This window comes from Paralichthys olivaceus, chromosome 7 (assembly GCF_024713975.1).
Source record: "Paralichthys olivaceus isolate ysfri-2021 chromosome 7, ASM2471397v2, whole genome shotgun sequence".
NCBI classification, from domain to species: domain Eukaryota; kingdom Metazoa; phylum Chordata; class Actinopteri; order Pleuronectiformes; family Paralichthyidae; genus Paralichthys; species Paralichthys olivaceus.
This window is the reverse complement of record NC_091099.1, coordinates 11,805,795-11,830,387: the sequence shown is the minus strand read 5'-3', so window position 1 is coordinate 11,830,387 and position 24,593 is coordinate 11,805,795. Positions and strand designations below refer to the sequence as shown.

General features: G+C 40.7%; 2 protein-coding genes across 3 annotated transcripts; both read right to left on the bottom strand.

The window, feature by feature from the left end:
* Positions 1-150: 150 nt before the first annotated feature.
* Positions 151-3,666, bottom strand: LOC109623972 (glycine cleavage system H protein, mitochondrial-like). Its single transcript, XM_020078446.2, has 5 exons — positions 3,482-3,666; positions 3,195-3,277; positions 2,289-2,352; positions 1,734-1,865; positions 151-711 (listed from the first exon to the last, which is right to left on the bottom strand). The coding sequence occupies exons 1-5, from the start codon at positions 3,630-3,632 to the stop codon at positions 614-616; spliced, it is 528 nt and encodes a 175-aa protein (XP_019934005.1). The 5' UTR covers positions 3,633-3,666; the 3' UTR covers positions 151-613.
* Positions 3,667-5,767: 2,101 nt separating this feature from the next.
* fam107b (family with sequence similarity 107 member B) lies at positions 5,768-23,379 on the bottom strand. 2 transcript variants are annotated; one of them, XM_020079329.2, is made up of 4 exons: positions 23,147-23,379; positions 10,467-10,638; positions 6,902-7,058; positions 5,768-6,772 (listed from the first exon to the last, which is right to left on the bottom strand). In XM_020079329.2, exons 2-4 carry the CDS (start codon positions 10,592-10,594, stop codon positions 6,653-6,655), a joined length of 405 nt encoding a protein of 134 aa, XP_019934888.1. In that variant the 5' UTR covers positions 10,595-10,638; positions 23,147-23,379; the 3' UTR covers positions 5,768-6,652. The 2 variants fall into 2 exon arrangements, with proteins under 2 accessions (XP_019934888.1, XP_019934887.1); XM_020079328.2 differs by lacking the exon at positions 23,147-23,379 and adding an exon at positions 11,774-11,941.
* Positions 23,380-24,593: the final 1,214 nt, after the last annotated feature.

The window sequence follows — 24,593 nt, the reverse complement described above, 5'->3', positions numbered from 1 at the left end:
TTATTTTTATTTAAGTTATCAAACGTGCAAGTTACCTTTATGCTGTGCCATACTCTGACCTAGTATCATGCATATCACCTGAGTGAAATATGATACATTTATTTTTATTTTTTAACTTTGGGAAATAAAGAATGAGAAAACAAATGAAAATGTGTAAGGAACTGTTTATTTTCTATTGTACAGATCCAGTGTCTACAGTGTAGCTGTCATACATGTAATGTAGACCAACATAATTAATAATACCATAAAGACCAAAGTGCTTCTTGAAGTCTAACAATGCCCTAGGACAGAAATTCAAGTTTATGTTTGACTAAAATGCAAGAATTGTAAGGTTCAGTCTCTTCATTTTGGGGCTTTGAGGCTGCAGGAACTCAACATTGAATGTTCAGTCAGTGCAGATGTCCCTGTAAGTCAGTCTTTTAACAGTGGATAAAGGATTCCTAACACTCACAGCTCTACAATATTGGCAGGTCAGCAAACTGGAGCTCATGAACTCCACTGGTGGATGCTAAGTAAAGTGTTGTTCCTGACACAGGCACATCTTGTGCATCTCCCTGCCAACAGTGTTTAAAAAGGGAGAGAGGGAGCATAGCACTTATTAGGAGGTGTTAGGTTAGTCCTCAATGGAGCGGATGTATCTCTCATAGGCTGCTTCGTCCATTAGAGCGTCGACCTCAGCAGGATTGGCGATGGTCATCTTCATGAGCCAACCTATATTTGAACAGGTTGAAATCAGGTTAAGCTGTGGGTCAAGAACATGCCAGGTTTTTTTCACATCTAAGTCCCTTTATCACAAGTCACATGTTTAAATGAGCAAAGCACTATTTCCCCAGTGGCCATCAATATCAAAATAAACTTGTCAAGAAAAGAACCATAGGTTACAAAACCCATCACAGTGATCATTTAGTTTGAAAAATGTACATTATAAATGCACAGTAAAGCTATTGTGACTGCAAATTCTTCTAATAATTTCCCTTTTTCTAATGCAGTGATAATGAACTGCATTATTAATTAATTCTGACAACAGCAAAAGCAGACAGTGTTCATAGACGTAAATAGTTTCAAGTTAACTACTGCAAAACCACTCGCATAGGTTCAGGTGTAGATTAAAGGTGTTTCATACTTTTAAGATAAAAAGGATGCTTTACAGATGAATGAATTTAAAGATTATTAATTAATTCATTAATTCAAATCATACATAACCAGCCTGATGTCTGAAATCCCACAGAGGCGTTGTTCTATTTTGTGTTGCATTACTGCCCTCTACTGTCCAAAAACTAATGATGCATGATGTTGTTTATGTTTATGATTTGTTAAACTCAATCAGTATGTGTTCATTTATCAAACAATGCCATAAAAAGTACAAGCAAAAAATTTACCTGTAAAATATCACAAAGATGAAAAACAACATAAAAGTGTATTCTTTTTCATTTCTTTTAATTCTAATTGATTTGTAGTTGTTCCCTATGTACTGACTTTAAACAAATTGCAAGATACGATAATGAGATATGCTTGCTAAGGATAACCACAGTAAACAAAGACCAGTGTCAATATACAATTTTTAGAAATGACTGTGGTTGGTAATGGAGTCAAATATAATCTAAGTACTTCAGGCATAATTCAGGTCACACCTGTTTAGATTCTCACATTAGTTATTATGCTTCTTTCAGTTCCAATGCCGTCTCCATGTGATAGAAGGATCTACAAGGACAGGAGAAACTGTGTGTGCTTACCATCTTTGTAGCAGGATTTGTTGACCAGCCCAGGGTTGTCTGCCAGTAGTGTATTGACCTCCACAACTTCTCCAGTCAAAGGGGAATAGAGCTCACTGGCTGCCTTTACACTTTCCAGAGCTCCGAACTCATCTGTGACAGTGAAGTTTAGAACAAAATACAATATAAAAGTTTCTTTATTTCAGAAGACTGGTATCCATGCAAGAGGCACTGGTGAATATAACTACTTTGTGCCGATGTCAATTTAGTACGACCAGTATCAGCATTATATGTTTGCCATAATAATTAATATTGATGATAATGTTTATGGTTACACTATCAAGACAAAATTGTGTTACTTAGGTTTTGATAACGACATTTTGGACTTCATAGCCCATCTTTTTAATTAAATATACCAAAATCTAAGTATCAGACATTCTCTTCATCCTAAAATCAGTATCAATCCACAAAAAAAAAAAAAAATCCATAGTCTGACACTAATATAAGATAGAATGGGGTATTTCACATCAGGCTTTAATATCAGTGCTATTCTATCAGCTAGAGACACTGACATACCTTGTTGAGCCAGCTGTGTCCCCACCTCTGGCAGTCCACAGTAAACTACATCTCCAAGAGCCTCCTGCACGTGGCAGGAAGAAAGGTCACAAGTAATAATGAGTTTAAACATTTGCTGTAGTGTTTGTGTTGAAGATACATAGTGACTGTGTATTCCTGGAAACACTGGACTATCCTTTATGAGAGGAAAGGAGAAAATGCCACCCCACAATTCTTTGAATCTCCTTGTGGAATGGACAATGTTTTTACTCAAATTGTTTAAGGTTTTCTCTATTTATTTTCCTCACATTATTATATTATTTCAACAGTTCAGTCCTGTTTGTTTTATTTTCATTTCCAGTTAAATCTGTATTGTTGTTTATTTATGTGAGTAACTGATGGTTGAATGTTGCCTCTGTATAAACTGAAAACATCTTTTCTCAGGACTTATCATTCTGTTTTGGACAGAAAACTTTATTATAACTGTTGGATTCTGTTTATCTTTCTAGTATAAATAAAGTTGTTTTAAAAAAAATGCTGTGTGTAAGTGGAGTTTGAAGAAGATGTGTAGTTGTTCCTTCTATTTATTTATGTGTAATAATGCAATTTTTTCAATAAAGAGTCAATTGATTATTTTAAAATTACCCCTGATCCCTCCCCTGGTGCTTTAGTATTTTTTATATTAAATTTAGTTTGCTATTTTATATATTTATACTTGCACAAACATAAAACCTGATTCTGTTTCTGAAGATGTCAGACGACTTGAAGAAAGTAAACAAAAAAACTAAACTCCTCAGCTTGCCACAGAAACGTGTTATGGTGTGAGGTGGCATCCGGTTCATGTTTAACCAACTCTCAGCCTCCGCTGCCTCTCACACTCCCTCGCCAGCTCGTGTCAGTGAGGCTTCAGGGCTGGTGTGGATTTACCTGCGCGAAGTTGCTGATACCGACAGTCCCGATTCCTCCATCTTCTACTCGGATCCATTCGTGCTTGTCTGTGAATTTAAGAGCTGAGAGAAAACACAACAGACTCAGAACACACACACAGTCACTACAGTTGGAAGTATTCATACAGTAAAGTGTCCGAGTATAATCCTCGTTCACTGTGACAACAACAGGACCCCCCCCCCGTGTCCTCAAACTCAGGCTAATGTTACCTACCGGGAATGTCAGCTAACATGCGACAGTAACAACACACTGAGGGCGGTGAATACCTGCTGATAACCGGCTGCAAGAGGCGACTGTTCTGCGGACATAAGGTTTACATGCCAGCCTCAGAGGGGAGAGAGGAGCCGAGCGGGCGAGAAGAGGCAGGACGGCGGCAACGCTGGAAGACAGGGAGCGGAACAGCCCACAGGCAGCCATGTTTGTCGCCTAGTGATGATGAGCGCGTGGGCCGTCTTCTTCGTGGATATTGGAGGCATCGGTGGCGCTCTACTGCCCCCTGCTGATCAAGGTCAGATGTTTTTTTTTTGTAATGTCTCCTCATTTTACTCAGATTAAAGGGAAAGTTCGACCAAAAAAGAGAATTTACTCGTTGTCTCCTCACCACTATACTGATGGAGGGGTGGGTGAAGTGTTTGAGTCCACATAACACTTTTGGACTTTGGAGCCAAATCCAGAACCATTGAAGTAACTGGGGACCGATTCTTCAAACATATAAAAACAACATTAAAAAAACACATGCCTCCGTACTGCTCCTGTGGCTTCAGCCAAGTGTCTGTAAGCCCCGACATTCAAATTCGAACCCCTGAAACTCCAGAAGTGTTTTGTGGACTCAAACACTTCAACCACCCCTCCATCACCATAGTGACGAGTAGATGATGAATTTTACTTTTTTAAGCACAGAGGCTTGTGCAGATTTTTAAGCCCTATGAGGAGAATTGCATCCTTGCATCCATTCCATTCTTTCATTTTTTCAAAAACAAAAACATTATTATTAGTAGTACATGTCCATTTGAAATCAAAATGACAACATTTTATATGATAAATATTTGATTCTAATCAATATGTTTGTTTCTTGTTGCACTCTTATTCGGTCAAAACGGATATTACCACAATGGTGAAGCTAAAGTCTTTTAATGGCTCAAGTTTCATTTCAGTTCCATTTATATTATGTTAAATCACAACCTATCTCAAGGCACTTTACAGAGAAAGGTTGAAACCCCAAAAGTTCCCACATTGAGCAAGCACTTGGCAACAGTGCAGAGGAAAAATTCAGTTTTAATAGAAACCTCTGACAGAACCAGACTCAAGGTTTGCGGCCGTCTGCCTCCACTAGTTGGGTTGAAAGGAAAGAAATGAGAGAGAGGAGAGAAAGAGATTCGGATTGATTATTAAAATGCTGGTTTTAAACCAACACTTTAGTCTGAAATCTTTGTCCTTGCCGTCCTGAGCTCATTTTAATTATAGGCCACCATGGTTTTCCACTTTACCCATTAAAACCTCTAATTCAATGTTTTCATTTTAAAAATAAACTAGACTTTGACATGTTTTTCTTTTTCTCTATTAAAACCATATCATTGGAGAAGCTGTGCAGACTTTTGGTGTTTTGCTCCTCAGAGCAATACAGTAGCTGAATTTGAAATGTATTGCTCTTTTAAGCCCATTCACCTAATTCACTTAAAATGCCTTCACCTAAGTCATTATAACGTATTGTGTCTGATTACTTTGCTGGATTCTATGTGAAACCAAACAAATTGAAATCTCTGATATACCATTTTCCAGATATGCAGGTTCTGTTCCAAATACCACCCTCTGTCTAGACATGTGACTGCAGCAGTGTGTGAACAAAACCAACATCAGCTCCAGACTAAATAAACAGGGCTTATCAAAGTGATGACTGTTAGATAGGCCCACTGCTGCATTGTTATTTTTACATCACGGTTCCATTTGGAAAGTAAAGCCTTGGTTGGATGAGAGATCCACTCCAGTCCAGCAGCGGCATAACTCCAAATAAAGAAAAAGAAATGGAACAGGTTAAAATTATGTTTATTTTATTATTATTTTAAGATTCTGGGGAGGCAACCAGGGTTACTTTGATGTCATGATGATAATATCCCTTGTCTCTTAGAGACCAACAAATCAGAATTTTAGACTCATAATATTTTGTGTGATTTTGAAATAATCACTAAACCTGACTTTTAATATTAAAAAAGTAATCACAGTTTCTCACATTGTGTAACAATTGTAATTTGTGTGTGGTGATGGGAACATATATTAAATAGTTTTGCTGGTAACACCCACTTTATTTCTAATTCACTGATTTGAATGAACTGTCTGAACATTTACAGCTCAACTGTAAATAAAGACAAAATAATTGAGTGATAAAAGCTGCAGGACAGATCAGATCAGAGTTGTTTCAGGAGCAGGTCTCCCTACATGACAGGTGGCCGACAAGTGAAAACTTTCAGATATATTTCTGGTCCTGTTGATAGTAAAACATACACAAGGACTAATCAGACAGGGCTCAAGCTTCTTCTTATAGACCAACCTAAAAAAAAGCTTAAATTATTTATTATGTAACATTTTTATTCATACAAAACATCAGAATATATAAAGAAAATGTCACTCTCATGCCGGGGAGTTCTACTATTGCTCAAAATTGCATTAGCTGAGGAAATGGCATGTTTAAAACAATAATAAAATTAAAAAAAAAAAAAGAAAACAAGTGTTTCACACAACCGTACACTCCCTTTGTCCTGTTCTGGCTTCATAAGCTATACTGTAAAACAAACTAAAATACAGAACGACTAAAAGTGTCCTCCACTACACCTGGGCTAAAAGCTAAGAACATAAATAACAAAAGCACATTTATTTGGCTTTTACATTACACAGCTTCGAGAGTCTATCCAGTGTCCACTTTTCCTTATTTGATTCTGAAGAGAAAAAAAACAAAAACAAAAAACACAACGAGAACAACACCAATAACAGTAAAGAGAAACGACAGCTTGCTGTGGAGAGAGGAGTGAAAACAGAGGGGCTGAAAACTCCTGCATGTGTGTGTGCGTTTGGTTGTGTTGCTTCTCCATCAGAGCTCATTGGAAGCTTGCTTGCCCCCACGTTGAAAGATGTGTAACATGTCTATGTTAGGGTCCCTCCTGCAGGGGGTGCTGTGTGCTGCTGGGTGGGAGTGAGGAGCAGAGGCGAGTGCTGGCGGTCCGTGGCAGGCTGACAAGAGGGGGGTCTTTAGTCAGTAAAGTCTCTCACTCCTCACTGCAGGAAGGAACAGCTGGGTTGGGAAGACCAGAAAGTTTGTCCCGGACCACGGTCGGGTCACCACAGACAACACACTCTCTCTCTCTCTTTTGTACACACACTCCTGATGTCTCGGCGCTCACAAACACGCGCACAATCAGCCAGACCCAGACACCCCTGCTGGTTTTTTAGGTGGTTCGTTCCTCCCCATCCGTCTCCTGCTTGGTCCGGCGCAGGTTGCTTTTCATCTTCACAAACTCGGGGGTGTTCTCCTGCTCCTCCTCGTTTTTCTGTTGCTCCTGCTCGAGCTGCAGAAAAACAGACACAGGGCCATTCAAATTACAGAGTCCATGGTGAGTTGGTGGCAACATGTAAGACAAAGTGCAGCCATGTAAGTGCTATAGAGACACTTTATATTTATTGTTTCAATGTTTTACCTGCTCTAGTTTCTGTTGTCTTTTCATGAGTTCGATCTCCAGGTCGCTCCTCTTCTTGTGGGCCTCCTGCTCCTCCTTCTGAGCCTTGAGAACTTGCTCCCTCTTTCTTTTCTCCAGCACCTTCTGGAGCTCAGGTTTATTCTGAGGAGCGAGACCCCTTTGGGGGAAAACAACATGTTACTAAAATAAAGCTTAGCGAACAACGTCTGTGTAACACATGCTGGTAAAACCCCCTGGGAGAGACACCGGGATTCAAACTCATTCGTAACAGATGACGACCATGACCTCATTCTAGGACGACATGCAGATCTGTATTAGATGCTCGGGATTAAACATGTCAGTCATGTTTCAGGCAAAGTTTTGATTCGGAGCCAAACACAGATTGTTCCACATTTACAGATCTGCACACATGACGTCTGCCAGCACTGGAACCGACTTTGGAAAAAGTGATTTGAAACCACAAACTTTTGTTTCTTTTCTTTTCCTTTTCTAGGAACCAGAAAAACAAAACATCAAACCCAAAATCCTGAAACGATTAACAATATTTTCCTCATGTGAAAGCTCTCTTGGGATGATTAAGTCACTGGGAGCCAGAGGGATTGTTACACAACTGCCTGGGTTTCTGTAGCAAAACTCAAAAAAGGAGGAGAGCGAAGTCTTAATTAACTGCGAGCGTGTCTTGCGAAGAGGAGGAGGAGGAGGAAGAGTGAAATGTTATGCAATGCTCCAAACTACGAGAGGGAAGGGTGGAGGGGCTGAGGATGAGTCTTGGGAGTAGAAGTACTTAAGACAGAGGGAACAGAGATGGATTGGAGAAAAGGCAAAAACAAATAAACAGCAAAGTCCACAAAGGATTAGGCGGCACACAAAGTGGCCCACAAGGAAAAAAAGAGGTAGACAGACTATTCTTGGACTAAAATTCAATTTCCATGTTCTTTATTAATTCAATTTAAAAAAGCATGCTATCCAGATTACTTAACTCCCCTTGTGGTTACGAGTTTTGCTTCGCCTGACTCTGCACAAGCCGCCTCTTCAAAAGAAAACGCTGTGTGCCTACCTGACTGCAGCTCAGCAACAACAATGCCTTAATTAAATGCATTATTAAGTCCAGGAGATTACATAACTGAGCCCACGATGTCCAGAGCAGGAGTGGGAGTCAATTTCACAACACTGCAGTGTGTTACCTAAAAGAAGTCACTGCTGCAGTTCAACAGCCTGGCTCTCCTGGCGGCCGGGGGTCTAATGAAGAACGCTCTCAGCGAGCTGGAGCAGAGGGGGAAAAAAAAGACGTGGCTGTTGTCTAGCACCTTCAGTGCAGGAAAGAGGGAGGGCTCAAGGTCACTGGGAGCAATAAGACGGACGATAAACATGCTCACACTACTCCCCTTATTGTGGGCGACACTTACATCACTGACCCTCCCACCTATGAACCCCTCCTGTGAGTGCACGCCCTCGAGCAGACGGCCAGGAATGTGTGTTCAAATCCCACACATCAGTACGCCCATCTGCTCTAAAACTTCACCAGTTGTGTGAGGTTGAATTTCAGAAATTCCTCTGTACTTGTATTTATATATTTTGAGGACATTCTGTCCTCACAAGGCCGTTTGAGGGTTAAGATTTACTTTTAGGGTTAAGGTTACAATAAGATTGAGGGTAGGGCCTGGAATTTAGTTATGATAATTAAGGGTATGTTATGTTATTTTCACAATAATTTAATGAATTAGTAACACACTGACAGAAAGTATGACTGTTTTGGTCCTGAATCCCACATTTCTTACAATTACACATCTAAAAGCAGAAATCTTGTCAAATGGGGGTCTGTGTTCTAATTTGTGTCAGTGTAGGGTCCTTGGTGTGCAAAAGAATGTCCTCACTTGTACAATTATGTGTGTGCGTGTAGGAAGAGAAGGGTCACAGCAGCTAAGGTAGCAGAGGCAGCAAAAGGCCCCCGAGCTAGAGACTGTTTTGTAATCTTGATTACATAACAGTTGTTTTTTTCTTCTTCATACAGCCATCCATCCATCCACTCATCCATGCATTCATCCATCCATCCTCCCTCCCCACCACCACCCTCTGACTAATCCACCGTGCAGGCGAGCTTTCCATACTCTCAGTGTTCGATAGAAGTCCCAATCAAAACAGGTTTAAAAGCCCACCAGCTTCATCTCACAGACTTTAAGAGAACATCCTTTAAGGAACAATTTTCTGCACCAAGAAGAATATTTTATTCTCTTCTAATACTCTAATTAAATTTCTTCCACACTCACCCTGACCTCTTCCCCATCATTCAATTACTCTGTTTACAGCCTCACTGATGGAGCACCTCACTCTTTGACCTGTTTAAGAACCGAGCATCACTGCTGTGATGTAACAGCTGTCATCAGCATGTGTGTTTATGTAGCTATTTATAGCGCAGGCACAAAGCTGCACTGTGCAATGATAGAAAACACAAATATCTAGTGTCGAAAAGATTGATCGCAGTCCTCAGTATGCATGTGCACGTACATATACACAGGCTACATGCGTGCAATTCTCTGTTTATGATCTGGTTCAAACATAAGTAGCCAAGTCCTTGTGGATCCTGTACCATCAGTGTGACCTTTACATAACCAATTTTTGACACACTAATGCACTCGGGGTTTTATGTAATGGGCAATGAAAGTTTTATATGCTGAGCTTTACATAATAATGCTGCAGCTGCTGGAGGTTCGTGGCAGCGGTGAGGTCAGATGGAGCATCGGCACAGGCTGCGCAGATAATTTCAAACCAATTACAAGAGAGTGGCTGGATTTTATTAAGTCATCATCCATTTGTAAAAAGTTAAACTAAATTAGCCAGGGTCCAGACACTATGCTTTTTAACCACAACTAACCTATGAAGCACAGCACTAGAACCAAGGGCTTGATGGTCTATAACTAAACTACTCTAACATCATTGTATTTTATTCTATTTTAAATTGTATTATATATATATATTTCTATTTTATTTGTATTATTTGACTGCTTCAACTTATTCTTAATTTGTTTTTTATTATAAATAAAGATTGTATCCTTTATATTTATATTCTTTTACCTCTTGCTACTCTTTTTAATCTTTTATTTCACCTGAAAATAGTTTGAAACCTTGTTTTCAGATTTTAGATTGTTTTCTTTTAATTTTGTCTCTGTGTTGTTTTTAATGCATCTTCTATTTACCTCTGTGTATGAAATGTGCTGTAAAAATAAAACTGTCTGTCTTGCCTGTATTGGATAAAGGCACAGTTGACGCTGTTGATAGAGATGATGTGGGACAGCGTTTCTCCACTCTCTTAAATTAATAAAACTTTATCTATCCAATTCTTCGCTGCACGTGGAAAAAAGAGCTTTATTGTTGTCTCAATCACTTGTGTCCAGCCGCCCTTGTTTATTATGAACCATAAACGTTGATAAAACCGCAGGTCGCTAATCATCAAATAAGCATCTCTCTTTGGTGGAAGCTGTAAATTACCACTTGTGTTTATGAGGGAAAAAAAGAGACAATAACAGATAAAGACAGAAGATGCATGTTTGTTTTTTCTTTTGCTGACCTCTTCTGGTTCATGAGCAATTCTCGGTGCAGGTCCTGGTGGTTGCGGGAGCTCTTGACCGGGTTGATCAGCTTCTTGGGTTTAATGAGCTCATCACAGTCTCCCTCCAGATAGTCTGGCTCTGCCATGACACTCCTCCCTGGTGACAACGATAGACCAGGATCACACGGATCTGAATAAACAGAAACAAAAGAAAAAGGCCTTTATAGAAACATTGAAACCATTGCTAATGACCCACTTCTTCTCACTGGCTTTCAATTGGAGCCGAGTTAACTTTGAGACCTTGATTTTTTTCTGCTATTGTAAGATTTTAATTCTCAAATATCTATGATGTTTAACATTTTAATGCTTTTTGTATTTACTCTGTTTTTCTATTCTCTGATGTATGTATTTTAAGCCTGTTCAGCACTTTTAACAACTGTGGCTGCTTAGAAAATTCTATATAAAAAAACTTCAACTTGACAACGTTACTTGCAGCATTTAAAGACATTTATTTCTCAGTACATTTTTTATGGGATCTAATAATTCTCTTTCACTCCTTTCAAAACCCGATTTAAGCATCTCACTGAGTCTCATATACTCATAAACTCAGAGTTTATCAACGGTCTCTATGGTGATAGAGGAATTCAGCACTGGAATTACATAATTGTTACACACTGAGTGGATGGGAACACTTGATCCTCCTGTCAGACGATAGAAAAACCACATGCAAATGATGAAAAGATGAATCACAGCAGCACAGGACAACAATCAAGTATCTGTCAGACACATAGAAGCTGCTAAAACACATACGTCTCGTCCATTGTTGTCCATGACCTTAAATATATCTATAAAACAACTTCTATTCATGACTTCCAGACTCAGACACATGTCCTTAGACCATTCCACTTCAGTGAGGTAATGGGAAAAAGCAACTTTATCAACCCAATATTTAACTGTAAAATAACTGGGATATACATTAAGTGTCATTAATATCTCTTGTTAACCATTGACAACTTGAAACAACATCAAAGTATTGAACTTTAATGGCAGTTAAGTACCACTTTTACTGTTTCACTGCTTTGCTCAATGAAAATCCAACTTTCACTGGACACTATAGCTCATAATAAAGGCACATACATTTCTACACTATAAAACAGATGCAAGTCTGAAGGTCCAACTAAAATGAGAATGGAGTAAAATCTGAGAAAACAGGTTTGTATCATAAAACATATTCAAGCAAGTATACATATACTGCGCATGGACTAAAACAGCAAAAATACCTCCTGTTAAAAATACACAAAAATTGAGTTCTTGGCAGAACTCACCCTGCAGATGAGGAAAGACGGGGTATCTGAACATTGTCGCCATCTCTGCTATTTTTGATCAGAGTTTATTTTCAAGGAGAATCCAACACGAGCCGTCCTGTGTATCAGTAAACTGCAGAGCTTCCGAGAGGAGATGCGTTCTGTTCTGCACAGCTGTCTGCAACTGAGCTGGTCGGAGTTCAAAGTCGGTTTTATAGCCAAGCTCTCTCTCTCCTCTCTCTCTCTCTCTCTCTCTCTCTCCTCCCACTCACTTTCAAAGCACATCTCTAGATGAAGAATTTATAACCAAATTGTCCCGATTTCTTATGAAACAGTTTATTCACTAATAAATAAATATCATTAGTTGTTAGTTTATGGATTTTTTAAATGTTTTTATGAAATAGGCATGTGTATATATATACACACATTAGTTAGGGTAAAGTCTGTTTTATGATAGCAGTAAACTGAAGTACAAATACAGAATTAAATGGGACTTAACTTCAGCATTACTTTGGTTACAATAAATAGAACGTCTTGCACATCATTCTTTCCATAGACAGTATGTTTTTCCGGGAGTCTGAGGAATGACTAAGATCTACAAACAATCCTGTTCTCGAATTCCTGTGATTTTTGAGGCGTTGCCTGGTAACGAGTCTCTCATGTCTGCGACTGATAAGTACAGAAACAAACTGAAAACACACAGTGTTATTTTGGAACTCCACTCAGTCGCTGGTTGTTCCAGAGAATCATTTCACTGCACGTGCTAGACACAAAGGAGGAGGGGGAGTGTGTCCTCAGCGTCAAAACATGCATGCAGAAGGTTGATGCAATGATTCAAGAAACCACAAGAGGTCGACATTCTTGCATTGCAGGAACTAAATGGTGTCAGTTACATAACAAAGAAGCCAAAGATAAACATGAGGCTGCCTGCTGCAGAACAAAGAGAGAGATGCAACACATAAAAAAATACCGTTGATGGATATAATGTGAACAAATGAAAACACTGCTTTTACCAGTTCATTGTGATGCACAGTTGTAGTGAATAATCTCTTCTAGTCCCAGATTATTACCTTAAAAAATGTATCTTTACCAACTCAAAACAAATATTAAAATCTAAGCGTAGAATAAATACACTGACTCATTCATTAAATTAAGTAAGACACATTGGAAACACTTTGTGAATCTATTCCTCAGTTTATTTCACATGTATTTTCATACATTGACTACATCAGTGGCTGTGATGCTTTGGACGTGGCAGTCACAGGACAGGACACAGCGACGGTGAGGTGGGCAGAGCAGCTTGTGGCTGTAATCAGGAGCCAGACACACACCACACACACACACGTGCTGTGTACATCAAAAGGTGGCTTGTGTTAATGCCGGAAGCGGGGGGCTGAGCGACTTACAGACGGGCAGTGTTGTCAGAAGTGTCCGTTGGTTTAACACATCTGCTCTGACTTCCTCTGTTGCCCAGAGCGAGAGGGGAAGTGACATAGGGAGTTCAAAAGGGACCTGCAACCTCACAATTGGAACCCTGCTTAAAGTCAGACGTATCTCTGGTGGTTTTACACAGTTAGGCTCCCTCTGGTTTCATTTAGGAGCTATATAGATAGAATGTCACAGTTAAAGCCTGCAACACCTAAATACAGATAAAGTTGTCTTTAGTTGTGTCTCAAATCTCTCCTTTTACAGAAATCGTATATGTGTCTTTTTCAGAACTATACAACACCAGAACAACCCACCATGACAACACATACAATGTGTTCATATCTACCCATGAAAAGTCTTTTTGCAAAAACATGTACGTGTACGTTAACATCGCCCCAAGCAAGGATAACATGAAAACAACATTTTTGGGACAAGATTTACTGCTGTTCCAGGAATCCTATTAAAACAGTGTGTTTATTGGTTTTTGGGGACACACCCACACAGCAGAGACAGCAGAGACAGCACAGACACACACACACACACATATAATGAGACTCCAAATTCAACATGTCCAAGCATTCAGGGATAAAATGGGAAGAAAGTTGATGAATACAATGGAAACGGTGGAAAAGAACAAAAAACTGGGTCAGAAGAGAGTCTAGGAAAACAGAAGAGGAAGTTGGTCAGAGAGAGCTTTCCTCTGTTTACCCCACTCTCTTTCTCTGTCATCCTCATGACCTGTTTATGACTCATCTAACATACTGTGAAATGTCACATTTTTGAGCCTGCTCTCTACAGGAAGTACTTACTCAATCATTAGGGCAATAGACCAGAATAAATATAGAAAAAAGAAGTCTTAAAAGCTTAAATCCATGGAAGAGGCTGAAAGTTACATTTAAAATAATATATCACTCATGTCGGACTCACTGAATAGAAGTGAAAAGGAAATGTGTGTGTGACATTGTAAAAAGACGCGATCTGATGAATGTGTGTGATAGATGTGTTGTGCAATAGTGACTATGTTTTATTAAAGTTAACTGGCAGGTTGCATTAGAGCCTGAGTTATCTTGGAAGAGTAGAGCAGCAACACTGTGCCAAGTGACTGCATTACCACAGACAGCTCTGCTATAAGAGCTAACACACACGCACGCACGCACACGCACGCATTCATAATACCGACTAATATCTCAACTTCCTCCTAAACTGTCAAGTCGCCATGGAGACCTGAAATCACCCTGTGACACAGCACAACTTGCAGTGTGCTGACAATTCAAGGCTTCTTATGAGCTGCACTGAAAACACGCAACGTCAAAATAAAGTCGTCAAAATAATCATTAAAGGAGCCATTTTATGTTTATACTAGTGTGTTAATAAACACATAGTATTTTGTGTATGTAAGGTCTGTAAAGTTGAAAAGTCCACAGTAATGGGAGCTCCTACAGAAAACACTGCTCCCCGCCGGTAGTTGACCGATACTTTTGCATATTTATACCCCTCTATTGCACAATGCCCACCTAGTGGCTAGTCTAGCACGTTGACCAATCATCAGAGAGACAGAGAGAAAGAGACAGGAGCTGAAACCAAGTGTTCCAGACAGAGGCTGAAAAGAGGTGCAGCAGCAACAGACAGTATGAGGACAGTGGCCTGTAAACCTTTTCAGAATCAGAATCAGAAAAGCTTTTATTGCCAAGTAAGTTTGCACATACATGGAATTTGTTTTGATGTTGTTGGTGCATGTCAGACATCTCTAAATATATCAAGATAAAAAAAATCAAGTATTAAAATTTAACAATATAAATATAAAAATATATACACAGTATGTTTTTTGAAGGTAAAAAACGTGATAATCCAATTTAAAATTATGAACCTAAATGTGAGCACATCATGTCTCCTTACAAAAAGCTATAATTTATCTGTGTTGTTTTTGAAACAACAGTGATGAAGCCACATCGAATCATCACCTGCAGTTCAAATCAGCTCGATGGAACTTTAGGTGCTGTGCTGTTTTCATTCGGTCTTTTGCAAAAAGCTATGATGAACTCATTTTCCATTACCTGTTCAGCACCAAAGAACAGACATATTTATTGACAAGATGCTACACATACTGGAGCATTTAGCAGCTTTGTCCCTATGACGTTTTTCAAGCCCCAAAACAAAGTTAAAAAAGAGTGAATATTCAACTAAAAGCTTCAAATTGATGATACTACCCTGTGTCAGCTTGATGTGTAAATGGGCGACGGCATCCTTACATATCGATTTAAAAATGAGATTATGTTACGTTGCCAAAATAAATATTATGTCCTCTTTCAAATACATATAAATGATGTAAAAAGAAGCACTCTTCCTGGTATAAACTCAGCAGAAAGAGCACAGATGGGCAGAGTAATGATGAGAGATGTGGTGGACTACATACAGTAAATTGGCCACTATCTGTACTTATCTTTGTTTCAGACAAACAATACTGTATTTACTACAAGCTACAAAGCCAAATAAGTGGACTGTTACTCGACAAAACGTCAGAAAAACACAAAGCTAGATAATCACCACGTGTCAATATTGTACAGACTATGGACAAGCACATAGAACAAAAAGCAGAATAATGACATGGTTAACCCTTCTTGTGTCCCTCTTGAAAGACAGTAGACTTAGGCGAGGAGGGCAGCTGGTGGTAGGATACACCATCTGACCTCCTCCATCCTCCTCCTCCAGGATACAGGCACACACAGAGCAGACCCAAGCTCTGCAGAGGGAGGGGCAGCATGGGCCAGTTAACTGTCGTGTGTTGCTTGTGAACACATGACTGACCACACCCACTCCAACAGCAACCCTCAGCTGGGATTTATTTTCCACAGTAACCAGCACAAATGTGCACAGGCGGGGGGGAGGTCACATACACAAAAGCACAAATCAGCATTTTAGTTGGAAATATATACTGATCGTGGACACACAAAAAGAGAGATTTTTTTTAAATAACTAAAAGTCAATTCATGCTATTTTACATACGTTATTAGATATATATATTTATTAACAAGCTTACAGTGTAATTCCATAAGAATACGTCCTCCTTACGTAATTCAAGGGAGCAAACCACAATTTTGTCACTTGCATATTTTCTTGACAATGGCTCCAGAGCTGACAGCAATTAGTGAAATAAAAAACTTTCATAAGAAATACTTAACATTTTCTTGAAACTCAATTTACCATCTGCTCTCTCGCTCTGATATCTCCTCCCTGTCCCACATAGTTCCCCTCGTTCACTCTCCCTCTTTTTTTTTTTCTTGGCCTGATCATGTCTATTCCGCTCACAGATGGGAGGTCCAGCCCTCAGGGGAAATTGCGTCATCAATACCCCTAAAGCAACCCCCACACCCCATTCTTCCTCTCTCTCACACACACTCATTTGCTGTGTGTTTAAAGCCAGACAGATTTGGGTGTGCGTCTTCTATCCTTTCTGTTAATGAAGCGGCCATTCAGCCACAAACAGGGGAGGCCTAATTACGGACAGCTGAGGGAGGTGGGGGAGGGGGAGAAGGGTGTGTTTGTGTGTGAGAGAGCGAGAGTGACAGATAAGTAAAAGAGAAGCAGAGAGTTGGTGGCTGAGAAGTGACAATGAGCTTGTTGCTCACCAGAAAGAGCATGCACTGTATATGTACATGCTTGTTACCAGGCCTCCCCATGATGACACATAAGTCGTAGAGGGAAGCACAGTGACGTACAGGAATTTCATGCTTTCCTGTCACTCTTAACTGAAAACATGTTCAAAGTCAGGAACAAGAGAGGAAAAAAACACAGCCCACATACCTACAGCACTTGTTCGCATATGCACACGGTACAGCATGTGCATATGCAAGCAAAATAATATGCCCTCAGGAAAAACGGAACTGGCAGAGGATGCCAAAGAGTGAACTGGCCGACAAGAGAAGACTAAACACAAACATGTTTCAACAAAGCTAGCGCAGGGCTCGGCTCATGTGATTGCTATCAATGGTTTCAGTTGAATCTGTTACTAATTTATAATCACCAACCTACCAGTGCAGAGAAGATGACAGAGCGAGTGGTGTATGAAGATATGATTTTAATCCAAGTGCATTTCGGCTCAAAATACATTGAACTCCCATTTGCATTTGGCTAAACAAGACTCAATGATGGGATGATCGGAGGGAGAAACAAAGAGAGAGACATAAAGCAAAGGGGGAAGTGGTTCCTCAAAAGTATGCCGGGGAGTTTGGGGGTTGAGGTCTGTTTTGTATTTCCTGCCTTGGAGTGGTAGGGGGGGCCCGAAGCGGCAGAGAGAAGAGGAGCTGGGGAATTCTAGGGCCTCATCATGTACTGACCTCTTCAGGCACCCGCCCCACTCCCACAATACGATGATGTCACTAGGGAGACGCAAGGGTATGGGAATTTACAATCAGGGCTTTAGGGTTCGTAAAGCGCAGATGCGCACAAATGCACTGACACCCACCCGATAACGTAACACACAGAGATTCATGTGAGGAAGGCTGTTAGGATTTAGCTATGGTCTGTGTAAGGCCCTGATGTCATTAAGGGAGTACAAGGTGGTGCTGTAGACTGTCATGATGCAAAGTAAAAAGTCATTACAACGGCTGTCAGCCAAGAGTAATAGTTCATACAAAAACATCTTAATTACAGTCACTCCCTCCTCCTAACTTTAAAATATCTCTGTCGGCCCAGTGCTGACAAAGACTGAAACCATCCGAATTATCTTCTCATGATAACTGTGTGCGTTTGACTTTATCTCTGCATAAATCTGAAATATAAAGGGGAACTGTAAGTTTAAACTCTGACCATCACACACAGGACTTCTCTATGCACTCGACACTCAGCAACAATAACAATTATAATGTGATGTTGGGGTCTGATTCGAATCACAGTGTTGTGATCTCTAGTGGCTGCAGTTCCTCGAATCTGCGTCCATGTTACTTTCCGTCTCTCTTTGTATCCTGCAGATAACCACTATGGCTACGTTTGGTTTTGCCTGATTACAATGAGAGCTTGACTGTGTCCACATCCAGCTTTTAAGAGTTGATTGCAGTACATGAACAAGTGTCCCGCTGGCTGTGCCTTGACGTGATTGGGTCAACCTGTTGTATAAATAGGGTCTGATACCGATATCAACACATGATATCGGTATAGGTTGCATAGATCGCATCCTTCGAAGGAGGTGGAAGTCCTAGAAGTCCTGTTTTTAGAGCAAATAAGATGATAGCGCAGTGGTGAAACACGTCTGGTTGACAGTTGGCGTTCAGCACTGACTCACACTTTTGTTGCAGCACGTTGTGTGAGCCCCCAGGAGTTGAGGCAGATTACAGAATGAATGGGATGGATTGAAAAGGTAGCAGACACCACGTTGAGTCACGCTGTGGGAATGTGATGAACCTGCAATGTGATTATTGCTTTGGGCTCACAACAGCACAGGGCGGGTGGACACACACACACACACACACACACACACACACACACACACACACACACACACACACACACACACACATCTCTTTGAGTGACAGAAACATTTGGATGCACGCTACATGCACTTTTCTTTAAAAGGTTAAAATTAAAGTGCTTACTCAAACCAAATTCGGAACACATGTCCTGATGGTGACTGGTGGTGGAGGGGATGGGGGTGCAGTTTGGGGTCACACCTGTCAGTCAAATACAAAGGGCTGGTCTAAACCCTCTCACAGCTGACACTGACACATGTTCCTATATGTATATGTATAGACCCTATAAGAACAGTTGCACTGGGACAGAAGAGCAACACATGCACAGCAAACTAGACCGTTTTTTGCTCCACAGACGTACATACCCCTAGAAGGCAAATTACAGACAGAGCACGTGTGTTTCATGTGGCTCCTCCTCACTTAGATATAAACATGTGCCTATGTGCTGCACGTTCCTCACGAACATCACCCATCTGCATGCAGTCTGTCTGTCTGTCTCTTCGGTGGTTGTAAAAGCTGTATAGTTAAATAAAAAAGCCACAGCCGACTGGTCTGGCTCAGATGTGTCAAGTGCTGTTCAGTCATAAAGGAAGTGTCTTTGTTACGGCTCCACAGGCAGTTTCCAGATACAAAGCTTTGTGCTTTACTGCTGTTTTCTACCTCATGGAGCAGAGTCACGCCCCCTCCTCGCCGTCAACTGGCTGAGCCCAGCTGGAAGCTTCAATCTCATTGGCTGGGAGGAGGCACACTGGAGAGGATTTGGGAGGTACTCCTTTGTTTACATGGTAGTAGAGAAAACCCCAATAACAAATGTTACCTTGGCAAACCAGACAATCTACAGTTAGCCAGACAGACACACAGGAGTGTAAAGCCACACACACACACACACACACACACACACACACACACACACACACACACACACACACACACACACACACACACACACACACACACACACACACACACACACGCACACACACACACACACACATAATGATTTAACTTGGTGTCCCAATTTAACAGGCCAAATGACAAGTCTTTGTTCTCTGTGCTTTATGCACAACATAACACAAAATATAAGCTGCAGGCATATTTTTAGTAGGGGACAGTCGGCAATCATGTGGTTTCATTGTCTGATGGAACTTTCCAAAGCCAATATACATTCTGGAAACCCTGCAGAATTCAGGCTGCAACAGAAACAAGAGGCGCATGTTCCTGTTTGCGTTTTATAATAAGAAGACAGGATCATATATCTTGATACCGACTACAAAAGAACTTAATCCAATTCATGCAGCTCAGACTCCCATCTCTCTATACTTCAACCTAAGATGCTGCAAGGAGGAAGGCATTTAGAATCTGTGTGCGTGCGTGCCTGTGTCATCCATTCCTCGAGACGACGCAAAGTGGTCAGCGCGGTAATGGGGCTTCATTGTGATTGAAGCTGCAGCGTAACAGCAGGAAAATCAATTGGATTCTATGAGAAGCTGAGTCTCTGTAGGTGTGTCTGTGTGCGTTTGTTTTAGTCTGTGGTGTGCACATACTCTATACATCTTATCTCCCTTTTATGACTGAATCAACATAAAGTCCTCAGGCAGCTCAAACAACTGAGTCAAGCTTCTACATGTCTGACTTCAGTATGAACTGACCCCCACCCTCCTCCTTACCACACAAGCCCCCACACCTTATCCACACTCCTCATCAGGAAACTCAATATCCAAAATTATGACATCATAATCTAAAACCATGGTAACAAGACCACAGCACAGTGTAAACAAACTCTTTGTGCCGTTGTAAGATCCTATGATTGCATCACTTGTGTTTGCATTGCATCATAATATTTCGATCAGGGCAGAAACTCAAACAGTGTCTGAGAAAAAGCTGTTGAAACAGACCATAAAGACAAAACAGCCAAACAACACATTTTTAACATGTAAACAAAAAGATTTCTCGTTAAGGTTATTGTTCTATTTCACAGTAGCCTGCTCATTCCTTATTACCTCAGCCAAGGTGGTTGATGAAAAACACCAGGCGTGGTTAGGCTACTGATATTTATGAGTGCGTGCCATATATTTTTTGTTTGGGGACTGTTGGGACTTGTCAGAGGTATGTGCCCTTATCTACTGAATGCCATTCTAGTTATGAAATTGTAGGTCTCGGAAAAGCTGTGTTTCAGTTTCAGGGTAAGTCATACCAGCTTGAGGAGGTGAATAAAACACTTCCTGTGGTAGATCTTTGGTGATTCATGTTTGTGTGCAGTGCCCACTGGAGTTGTACATGTGTATATAAAGGCAAAAGAAACTGCTTATGTATCTCAGAAATGTTTTATTTCTCATTCTTCACTTCTTCAATTCTAACTGACTAGCGGGGGTTTCAGGTGTTTAACATCAATGGGTCTTAACCTATAAGGTTGAGCAAAGGTGTTACGCCACCCGGAATTTATATATCTAGTTTTGTGACTAGATCTCTAGACTTCCCAGTGCACAAACTTTATTTACATGGCTTATTAACAGGAAGACTTGAAATAACATTTGTTGCAAAGGGAGCTTTCACCACAAACAATATGTGAAGAACTTAAAGTGCCTGATCATGAAACACACACACACACACACACACACACACACACACACACACACACACACACACACACACACACACACACACACACACACACACACACACACACACACACACACACACACACACACACACACAGCAACACCGTCTCGTGCAGTGTGGGTCCTGAGGATCAGCGCTTTCTGCTGAGTGGGTCAGATTTTGATACCACAGACAGACCAGCAGGACTGAGGGAGATAATACTGTCAACACACTTGTGGGTCGCCACTGTACACCCCCTCCTGAACACACACACACTGTCCTGACCCAAATACCTTGATTTCCTTGAGGTCAGGTTGAGTCCTTGACATGGACTCGAGATTCTATAATGATACATCTGAAAAAAACTGCGCCCGAAACCACTAATGGACACATGCCATTATAAAATGGAAAGTCAGACATTTCATTCACATATTTAAATTCCTGTGAGTGCAATAATAATGGAGCAGAGAGCATTCCAGTTGTAACACACACACACACACACACACACACACACACACACACACACACACACACACACAGTGACAGCATCAGCTCTTACGGGAAACAGGAGACATCAACAAGAGAGACAGAGTGAAAGGAACAGGAGAGAGGAGGGGAGGGGGGTTCAAAGATCAGAAAACAGATGTAAATCGTTTAGAAAACTCTCCCAGAATGACTAACACATGTGCAAGAAACTTTCCCCTCCCTGCACACACACACACAAATGAAGGCTCTGCACATAGACTGTATAACATACTCATTCATACCACCTGCTTTAGTTGGTTCTCCTCTCACGAGAACACATCTGATAACCCACAGTTTAACTGCTTCACATGTTGAAGTTTGACAGAAATCATAAGCCACTATGGAAAAGAGATGATACAGGTTTAGTTTGAGACTGACAGACGTGTTGCAACTTCACAACGTAACACACACACACACACACACACCTCATGACAGTTGGAGTCTGAGAGCCTGATGACAGCAGCAGGCCAGTGTGTCAACTCTGACTGGGGCCATGTGCTTTGACACACAAGGCTGGTAGTCATTGCTGTGCTATCACACAAACGATGAATTCAGACACAGCTCATCTACGACATATGTCCTGTTCTTATACTGCCTGTCCAGCAATCAGGCCTCATTTAGAGGACACAGACACTATACTACAACTATTTATATTAATACACTTTATTTATATGGCACTTTTCTTGTTAACCACAAGAAATTGACCCCCCCAAAAAAATCTTTGAAAAAGGAAAACATTGTGGCATGACTATATAACTTGTAGCATGAGGACTGACAGTGTAACTAGTAGGATGACAGTACTACTTTAGTGAAACGTAAGAAAAACAGAGCACAATTCTCGATCATAAATCTCATTTATACAAATCTGTAATCACTTGTGTTTTGAAGTTTTAAATGACATGTATACACATATCGTCACGTGTGCTTTCCATGTAAAGTCCCATAACATCGTCTTTGCAGACACACACACAGACACACAGACACACCAGGAATAACAAAAGCTGATGTTTTCCTCCACTATTCTCCTCCGAGAGGACAAAGTGTCCGTGAACACACCACAGTGGCACAAAGTAAACGCAACACAACAACCTCAACGTGTTTGTTCTCCGCGGGCTCCTACAGTCACGCGCTACAACAAAAGACAGACACAATGAAACAAGAGTTTGTATTTTGCAATCTCATCCTCTCATTCTCTTCATCTCTCCTTCCCTCCTCTATCCTTTCTTTCTCCCCCACAAACCCCTGCTTCAGTGGACACACACACACACACGCGCGCACACACACACACACACACACAGTTCACAAACAACGTGCGGCTTTTGTTGGTGAAACATCGCGAAAAAAACACCTCGCGCACAGACACGCGCGCGCACACACCTACCTTCAAAGTCGACTTCTCCAACTCAACTTGTTCGGTTTTTAAAAATGACAAAGTGACTCGGGTTCATCGGAGCGTCTCCAGATCACTTCTCCGGGCCGAGGTGTGTCTGCGAGACTCCTGCTCTGAGAAACTGTTCAAACACACACTGACGCACGCACACTGACACACACTGACACGCACTCTCAGCCCGGACACAGAAAATGTAAATTTAAGCTGGGTGGGAGGGATGGAGTGACGTAGACGGAGGCTCCTCCTCCTCTGTCTTCATCTGAGTGCAGGGACTCCTCCTGCTCAGGGCGGGGCGTGCGTGGAGCCCACGAGCACCCGCACACACACGAGCACCCACGTACACACCATAGACTGTATGGTACACACACACACACACACACACACACGCACACACACACGAGCACCCACATGCAGACGAGCACCCACGTACACACACACAGACACACAAGCCAGGTAAAATACAAAATATATATAGATCATAAAAGTTCCATACAACATCTGACAATTGTAAAAACCTGAGCCAATATTTGAGAAAATGGTGAAACAGTGAAAATTTAGACTACTACTATACTATTTTATAGATATAAGATCATTTATTTTATGGATACAAATATATCTATTTTATATTCAACATTTTAATATGAGCTTATTTCATTCTTTATGCTTATATTTCAAATCAATAAGTCTGTCTTTTTGATTTTTATATCAGAATAAATCATGTTTACCATTTTTGTAAAGTGACTAAATCTATCATATTTTCATCATTTTGATTTACTACGGGTGTCGTCGTTTTTACCCTGTCTAACTCTAGTTTGATATATTCTTGTTCTGTTCTTTTTAGTATGATTTATATATAAATATATATTCAAAATATATTAGTGGACCATTTTTACATCATAAAATGTCTTGTACTTGTATAAAAATTATACTTAACAAAAAAAAGGTAGTCCAAGACAAAAATGCACATACATGTTTCATCATGCTGGCCTTCATCAGGGTGACTAACCAGAAGTAAAGGAGGAAAAAGATGTATATTGGCCTTTTCTTAACCCAAATATCATTGAGTAATTTCCCCTTTTCTTGAAGAAGTTACGAAGTTTGTTCCCAAAGACGGATCATCTGATCATCCGTCACTTTGACTACAACAGCTCAGTCTGCTGCTGCTGTTGGTGCAGACTGAATATCCAGAGCATTCTCTGTGATAAAGACTAATCTGCTTACTGATGAAGGTGGATCTGCTTATCCATCATCCTTCTGTTCAATCGGCTCACCCAAGCCCCCAGTTTCATGGTGTTCTATGGGTTGACTTATTTCAGGGGCTATATACAGTGTTATTCTCTCACTGGGTTTGATCCCTGTTTTGGATAAAGATCTAAGTTGCTGCAACAGCAGAGCAGGATTACTGGAAATGACCGAAAAAAGAGAGTACAAATGGGCC

Bases quoted from the DNA above. Each gene is read 5' to 3' on its own strand.
- fam107b (XM_020079328.2), bottom strand. From the start codon at position 11,816: ATGGCGACAATGTTCAGATACCCCGTCTTTCCTCATCTGCAGG. The intron at 7,059-10,466 runs GTCAGCAAAAGA...TTTCCCCCAAAG, and splicing joins TTGCTCATGAACCAGAAGAG to GGGTCTCGCTCCTCAGAATA. The intron at 6,773-6,901 runs GTAAAACATTGA...GTTTTTCTGCAG, and splicing joins GACAACAGAAACTAGAGCAG to CTCGAGCAGGAGCAACAGAA.
- LOC109623972 (XM_020078446.2), bottom strand. From the start codon at position 3,632: ATGGCTGCCTGTGGGCTGTTCCGCTCCCTGTCTTCCAGCGTTGCCGCC. The intron at 3,278-3,481 runs GTATTCACCGCC...GTTTTCTCTCAG, and splicing joins TTGCAGCCGGTTATCAGCAG to CTCTTAAATTCACAGACAAG. The intron at 2,353-3,194 runs GTAAATCCACAC...TGCCACGTGCAG, and splicing joins GTATCAGCAACTTCGCGCAG to GAGGCTCTTGGAGATGTAGT.